We start from the raw sequence: 8,023 nt of genomic DNA on the forward strand, positions 1-8,023 counted from the left end.
TACAAAGATATTGTGCATTAAGTACTTAATTTACAATTATGAAATTGGAAATTAAGTTTTAATAAAATAATTAACAAATATAGAAGCTTGAATCCTTTTTAATATAATATAATAGATTGTAACACACCTCTCATTAAAATTTCAGGACATTTGGACCAGTAGATCCGAAGATATAGTCAGTTTTAGCACTGAGCCCATCATTTTGGTTTTGAAAATATTTTTTATAAAAAAAAACTATCCACTCTAGAACCTTGAATCCTATTTAGAATAATAAAACACGTCGAAACACACGTCTCATTAAAATTTCTGGTCATTTCGATCAATAGGACAGAGGATCTGGCCAAAAAACCGACCTCCTCCCATAGAACGTAATGTTAATTTTCACAGACTTGGAATTTCCCGCCAAGAATCCAAAAGTTGCACTTTTTGGCCTTTTGAAGGGGCTTCTATAGGGCGAGCAGCTTGCGTCGTGACGCGCGTGATGGAGTGGGCTATGCTCTGTCTCAGTCTGTCTGGCGCCGTCGTATCTACAAGTTTAGTTTAGCCCAGCTTTTTTTTTAATTCTAAGAAGTTGCATTTAATTTTGACTCTAAATTTAACGTTAATTGTCGCTTTAAATAGTTATAAAAATGGCATCAAAATTAAGGTGAGTGTTTGTTTGAACACTGATTATTTAAAACAGTCCATTGAATGAAGCCACGCGGCCCGCTGCCTCAATGGCCAAGGCTTAGGATTGAAACAGAATAAAATTAACTTTTCAGAGATAATTTAATATTTGGAATGGGAAATCCTTTACTGGATATTACTGCCAACACGGATGACGAGTTTTTACAAAAGTATTTGAGTTTTTAAGGGTGTGACGTGTTGTTTTTAATTAATTGCGTAAATGATTGAAAAAACGCGATAGATATGGTATGAAGCCAAACGACGCGATTTTGGCTGAGGAAAAGCATAAACCTATGTACGACGAAATGGTATCAAAATACAATGTTGAATATACCGCCGGTGGTGCTGTACAAAACACAATGAGAGCTGTTCAATGGATTCTTAACAAACCCAATACCTGCGTATTTATGGGATCAGTTGGGAATGATAATTATGGCAAAGTACTTGGGGAGAAGGCCATGGAAGCCGGTGTTAACGTTCGTTACCAAATTCACCAGTCTGAACCCACAGGCACTTGCGCGGTAGTCTTAACTAAACAGGGAACAAATAGATCGTTATGTGCTAATTTGGGAGCCGCTAATCATTTTACCAAAGATCATTTGGAAAAACCGGATAATTATAAGTTGATTGAAAGTGCTGAAATCTTTTACGTTTCAGTATGTATCGTTTTAGACACAAAAGAGTCTTGTAGAAACATTTCTATGAGTTATGGTTTTTAGCAAGGTGTGTGTTTGTAATATGCACATCTTTTGTGATACTGTTTTTTGTACGTGAGTGTGTGTGTTTATGGACGCCATGTAAAGTATGGGTACACAATGGTTAATAAAAGAGGTCCACAATGAGCCCCCAATTTGCATGGGGAAAGCGAGAAATTGGAATTATTTCTGTGTTCACTCTCCTTTTTATATTGTCCCTTAATTTTTCAAATGGTATCTCCTCCAGTGGCAGCTCAAATAGAGTAAGAGACTTCAAGAAGCTTATGGTAAAAGGGGGTTGATTTTTTTCTTTTATCTTGTACAAAATCGCTGTCAAGTGAAAGGGGGTAAATGGTTCCACTTAAATTTCTGTATTCCCACGAGGATGGGGAGTGTTTGTTTGCCCTATAACCAAAAGGGAATAAAAATGGGAAAAGTAGTTTTACAACACGCTATTTGTAACTTCAACAGAACTATCTCAGTTGTGACGTCAGCAGGGAGGAGAGACATGAGAGGGAGTAATAAAGTGAATAGGTGGGTTCGTTCGCTTCGTGGCTAAACTAGTTTTTCTCTGGCGCTGGCTCTGCCACTCGTCGCGTCAAATTTAAAACCGGCTTTGAACTGGAAGGGGAAGGTTGTTTTTGAATATCCGTCATGGTGACTGGTGAACTATAAGAAGGGTTGTTGGCGGTAGTAAACGACGTCAGTCGTGCCTGCGCGTTAGCTAAAATCGTGGAACGGAGATAGAAATTCCTACCCTCACTTTTTCCCCCTTTACATTAAATCAACACTCCCTCTCAAGTCTCTCCTGCCTGACGTCAGTGTCTATCAGGGCTTAGTTTTGGCTGCGGGCTGCCATTTTGGTACCGCTTAGGTTCTATGGGAATCTGAAATAGGCCTATAGACCCAACCAATAAATAAAAAATATGGCTTTGTCTTGTCTCCATCTGAGGGATAGGATCACGTGACTAACAAAGTTGACGGTAGTACCACCATCTGTCGTTGAGCGACGAAAATATGTCTCTTATTTTTCTGATTGGACTAAAGTCTGACTCTTGGGGTAAAACAGGTTCTGCGCGTGGCAAAATCAAGCCAATCAGGTAATCCCTTTCTCGCCTCTAAGCCCGAGAACAAGATCTGAGCGGTTATAAAAATTCAAAAGATTTGTTGGTTGGGTTTATTGGTTTACAGATTTTATGAATAATTTTGATAGAGCGTGTAGTTATACTTGTATATAGAGCTATATCAGTTGAAGGGGGGAAACGTCACAGTTGGGCCTTCCAATAAACGAAGCCGGTTTTCACCCTCCCTCTATGCGGGCCGCTGAAGAACTCTATGCCAAATTCCCCGCACAATATGGCGCCAAGGCGGGGACTAGCGAAACCCCGCCTCAAAATCTCTCCTCCCCCCGAATTGAAATAGCTGTATAGTTTGGATATATAGGTAGTGCGTAAAACAAGTGTTGCCAGTCATACGTGACTTGTGCAATTCTACCTCTATCTATTACAACAGATACTGAAAAAGCTGGTAGTATTCTGTTCAATTCAGTATTTTCAATTCGGTTTCAAACCCGAAGAGATGCTGATAGAGACACGAATTACTACTGGCAACACGCGGTTAAAGTTAAGAAACGGGGAGGGGTGGGGTTAATTTCTCTAAGCCCCCCTAAGCGCACGCGCACAATCTGTATTACCATTCGCTTGTTAGAAAACACGTGTACTTGATATTACGATAGCGAGGATGTTGGGGGGGATGAGAAATCGGCCGTTAACTGTGGAACGGTACAAGTCCGGTGGGAAGCTAGAAAATGGAGAGGAATACTCGATAAAAATGGCTGGCGGTCCACTTTAGTAACGTTAGACGAATCAGGAAGACCGCCCGCCATCTTTCCGAGTATTCCTCCCCCATTTCTAGCGTCCCACCCGACCTGAGTCGTTCCACAGTTAGCGTAACAATCCCTCCCTACCCCCAATCCATACCACACCTTGCTAATAGGAAAATCTTGACTTTCGTGACTTGCTGTTTTCGAGACTCTTTAGTTGAGGAATTTTAGATTCAAGTTGGGTAATTGATGCGTTTAATTCCTTTCGAAGGGTTTCTTTCTGACGGTCAGTCCAGAATCGCAAATGTTAGTGGCAGAATACGCTTCATCGCATAATCGTTTATTTTGCATGAACCTGAGTGCCCCTTTCATCAGTGCCTTTTATAAAGAGCCATTGATGAATGCGTTACCTTACGTTGATATCTTATTTGGCAATGAAACGGTTTATTTTATCTTCTTTTCCTTAATTAACTTCAATTTAGAGATAATTTATCTTGGCAATTTTGATAAACAAATAGTTCTAACTCCAGCTTTGTTTTTTATGTATGGTACATTTAGGAAGCCGATACTTTCGCTAAAGAACAAAATTTGGGGGTAAAGCGTATTTCAAAATACTCTTGTTTTTAAAGGAAGGTTGAAAGGGAAAATCAAGCGAGCGATTTTGCTTATCACCCTCCCTTTAAAAACAAAAGTGTATTCATTAGCTTTTTATCTTAGGTAACGTGTAGGAAAGAGATTGCTCTGAAAATATGTAAAATGCCAAAAATTAATGATAAACGATCAAGGATTACCATAATTACTCAGGGAAAAGATCCGGTAATTGTAGCCAAAGGTATTTAATTACGCATTCTTTTAATTGGCAATATTTCAAAATTAAATTTCTAGATTAAAAAAAAATTAGTTGTTTTTTGATAAAATAATTAAATAGAAGCGTGTGTCTTTTAAATCTTTTAATTTTAGACAATGAAATAACAGAGTACGAAGCGGTTCAACTAGACAGTAACTTGGTTTTTGATACAAACGGAGCCGGGGACGCGTTCGTCGGAGGTTTCTTAGCGCAACTGTCCCAAAATCAACCCGTAGAAATTTGCGTAAAATGCGGAATTTTCGCTGCGACTGAAGTCATTCAAAGATCTGGGGTGACGTTTCCTAGCTCATATTCCTTCAAAGTTTAACCAAAAACAAAGAATTTAAAAATAATAACAAAATTATTGAAATTTAGGCCTAAAAACAATTAAAATAAAAAATAAAATCGCAAATTATTTTAATGAAGTCTTAATTTAAAACTCGATCAACTCTGCAATTGATAGACAGAAAATTGCAAAACATTGAAAACAAACAACGGGTTCCTATATAGATTTAATTTGAATAAGAATTAAATTTGAACTTTTTGAATTTTTTTTACAAGTTACTAAATAAATAAGGAGCTTTGATTTATTTCATCTTTATGTAAGAAAAGAAAAAAATTCCCAAGGCTTAGCATTTCGTTTTGGTACTGGTAGTTGGTGTGTGCGTCGGTGTAGGGTTCATTTTTACAGCTTCTACGAAAACTGAGTCATTTGTGTTTCATCTTTGCCTCTTTGAATACCCCCTCCCTTTCTAAGGATGATTTGTGACTGCATCCCCCATTAAAATGCTTTCTTAAGATTCAGGTCGTGCTACTCTCCCCCCCCCCCAAAGAAATGAAACGTAGCTGGTCTAGACTGCCTTTTTCAATATATGCAATTCCAAATTTTATGAATTATAGCGAATTTAAACATTTTATTCGTGAAAATTTATATCGCGTTCAAAAAATCTCCCTTCGATCTTCCGATAAAGAATTATTAATAGATTTAATTTTAGAAGTAGGAATGGAGAACAGAGTGTTGTGGCTGGGCGCGCGTCAAAGTCCCGGAATCAACCTTTTAACGGGACGGGTGGTGGGGGGTATGAAAGAAGAGGCGGAAGGGTCATAGCAACAGAGTTAACAAGATGACTCAGTCATATTTCTTTTTACCGCCTTCTAGTGACAAGAATTAGTATTACTATATACATTATAAGATGACCCCAGCTAATTTAGAATTTCGGGTTTTTTTTTATTTTTTATAAAATAGCATTCCTATTATGAATAAAATAAATCTAGTAATAAACTACAGTAACTTACTCATTAGGTTCATTTTAAACTTAACCTACTGAACTTTATCTTAATTAAATTACAGAATAATATTTATTAAACTAGGGTCGGTACTGGTAAATGTGAACGATTCTATATTTTCTTTAACATTTTGTAGCTAATTTTTGGGCGGCTTAAATTCCTTTTAAAAGGGCTCTATTTGTAGATTGAATATTGAGGATTAGGATAAAAATGGTATGAACATTGTAGGAATACGTGGATGAAAGATACGAACTTATATACACACCAACTCGGACTAATCAACTTAAGTTGATGCCAATTTTAGGTGTTGCTTTATACAATACCATCGGGGAATAAGCTTTGGCAAAAGTTACAATAATCCCACGATAACAAACCTTTAATCGTTAGATAGATCACGTTTTTCGCTAGAAAATTGATATTAATATCTGTGGTTTCGATTCGGAATTCGATTTTATAAATAGAGTTGGAAAAAACCAAGTAAAAATTGCAAATGTTTCAAGGTTAATTAGAATCCTTTTTAAGCTATTTTACTATAAAATAAAAAGTAAAAGTGGTGTAAGGAATCTACGTTCGGATAATATTAACTTTAAAATACATCATTGAACCAAAAAAGACTCAAATGTCGCGCCATTAGTAAGTTTATCAATTTAGCGGTAAGAGGGCGGTAGCTACCACTACTTATTGGGCGGGAAAGCGAGAAAACGAGACAGCTGGTATGCGAGGTATCGAAATAAATAGGACTTCTCAACAAATTATTGAACATTTTGACTCGGGTATTGTTTTAACTATATTATCCTATTATCGTATTATCACTTATCACATCTGCGTAAACTTTAATCTAGGTGCATGAATTTAGGCCCTACGTAATGGTAGCTCCTTCAGGGGTGCCACAGAATTTTCAGAACCAAATTCCCTGACTTTTCCAGGTTTTCCCTGACCTTTTTCTCAGATTTTCCCTGACCTTTTAGGCCGAAAGTGTGAATGTTTACAGCACGTTTTAAGTGCTTATAATTAAATAAACTCTCTACATTAAGTTGTCCCATGTATTTGTTGCACCAAAACAAATAAGAAACATTTTAACTATAAATAACAGTCTAAGAGAGCATTTACTTTACAAAAACAATTCTAGACATTTTTAAGGATTAATCTAGAGTTTTCTGTGTTGAGAGAGCATGAGGAGAAACTTTCATTTGATTCTTGCGTCAGACTATGACAACTTCGTGCCTCATAAAGCTAAATTCCCACTCGACCGAAAAAAACCGGCGCAAATCACGCAGCATACAGTAGAAATTTTACCTTATGCCGTCGTCCGGCTGTAGACTGTTAACACTACGACTGAATTTTGAGTTTGGCGGTAAATATTTTTGGGTCACGTGACAGATTAGAGTGGTTTCCATAACATTTATTACGTAATCTGAAATGAAATCTCTGTCCCATTGCCGCTTAGATCGTACAAGAAAGTGTATTTTGTAACCTCCTCAAAAAAGACTTCCTTATTAACATCTTACCTCTATATACTTCCATTAGATACATTTTTCTTTCTTCGTGGCATGATTCCGACCAAAAAAAAATACATGGCGACTATCAATCTATCTAGCGTATGCGTGCACTCTGGAAATTTATGACGTAGTCAGCGGGATAATTTCATTGTCTGAGACACCAGCGTAACGCCGAACACCACCGAAAAACAGAACACAACTTGCGCCCGGCCGAGCGGAAATTCCATCGGGCTAGGCCTAAAGATTTTTCGGTCGAACCCCTTTCTGCCGGGTCTCTGTCGTGATTTCCGTCGAGTGCGAGTCTATCTTAAATGTAGCAGGTGATATTGTAAAACCAGCCCCACTGATGTCAAGTACATTAAACTTAACTTGTTTGAGCGAGTTGCCGCCTCTGTTTCTATCGAGGTAATGTGGTGAAATATTTTTGACTGTGATAAATGAGATGAACTTAAATTGGCATCATTTAATAATAGAGCTTTTTCAATTCGGGGGTAAGGAGAGTTTTTGAGGCGGGGTTTCGCCAGTCTCCGCCTAGGTGCCTTATTGTCCGCGAAATTTGGCTTAGAGTTCTACAGTCGCCCGCACGGAGGGAGGGTGAAAACCGACTCCGTTTATTGGCAGGCCCAACTGTGACGTTTCTCCCTTCAACTGATATAGCTCTATGCAGGCACATTTTATTTCAAACTCATTCAATGAAACCTTCTAACGTTAAATTATTATTTAATGCAAATAAAGATACAAAAATGTTACATTTTAAACGTCATCTGGTTCATCATCCGAATCAGTCTGATAATCAATGTATACGGTTTCATCGTCATAGTCACCCTCCCTCCGTGTGGGCCACTGTAAAACTCTTTGCTAAATTTCGCGCACAATAAGGCACCTGGGCGGGGACTGACGAAACCCCGCCTCAAAAACCCTCCTTACCCCCGAATTGAAATAGCTCTATTATTAAATGATGCCAATTTAAGTTCATCTCATTTATCGCAGACAAAAATATTTTTCAGCACATTACCTTGATAGAAACAGAGGCGGCAACTCGCTCAAACAAGTTAAGTTTAATGTACTTGACATCAATGGGGCTGGTGTAGAAACAAAGTTAAAGTTCGCGCCCAAACAAGCCGTTATAGATGGCGCCAGTTTATCCCATATTTGTTATTGATTTTTACTTTTGCGCTCTTTAGAGCTCGAAAGTATTGTTCCGACC

At 37.9% G+C, this 8,023-nt stretch overlaps 1 protein-coding gene across 2 annotated transcripts; it reads left to right on the forward strand.

Moving 5' to 3' along the window:
* Positions 1–447: 447 nt before the first annotated feature.
* LOC149596223 (adenosine kinase-like) lies at positions 448–4,445 on the forward strand. 2 transcript variants are annotated; one of them, XM_089861353.1, is made up of 7 exons: positions 486–646; positions 762–836; positions 908–1,322; positions 3,455–3,625; positions 3,742–3,777; positions 3,901–4,015; positions 4,144–4,445. In XM_089861353.1, exons 1-7 carry the CDS (start codon positions 630–632, stop codon positions 4,356–4,358), a joined length of 1,044 nt encoding a protein of 347 aa, XP_089717479.1. In that variant the 5' UTR covers positions 486–629; the 3' UTR covers positions 4,359–4,445. The 2 variants fall into 2 exon arrangements, with proteins under 2 accessions (XP_089717480.1, XP_089717479.1); XM_089861354.1 differs by lacking the exon at positions 3,455–3,625 and having other exon boundaries at positions 448–646.
* Positions 4,446–8,023: the final 3,578 nt, after the last annotated feature.

The sequence above is a fragment of the Phalangium opilio genome, unplaced genomic scaffold (genome assembly GCF_054372755.1).
Source record: "Phalangium opilio isolate 3A_F unplaced genomic scaffold, DU_Popi_V2 ptg000390l_1, whole genome shotgun sequence".
Lineage (NCBI taxonomy): Eukaryota > Metazoa > Arthropoda > Arachnida > Opiliones > Phalangiidae > Phalangium > Phalangium opilio.

What these genes read in the sequence shown, in the direction of transcription:
- LOC149596223 (XM_089861353.1), top strand. An exon ending in GATGACGAGTTTTTACAAAA is followed by an intron (nt 837 to 907) that starts GTATTTGAGTTT and finishes AAAACGCGATAG; the next exon opens with ATATGGTATGAAGCCAAACG. An exon ending in TCTTATTTGGCAATGAAACG is followed by an intron (nt 3,626 to 3,741) that starts GTTTATTTTATC and finishes TGGTACATTTAG; the next exon opens with GAAGCCGATACTTTCGCTAA.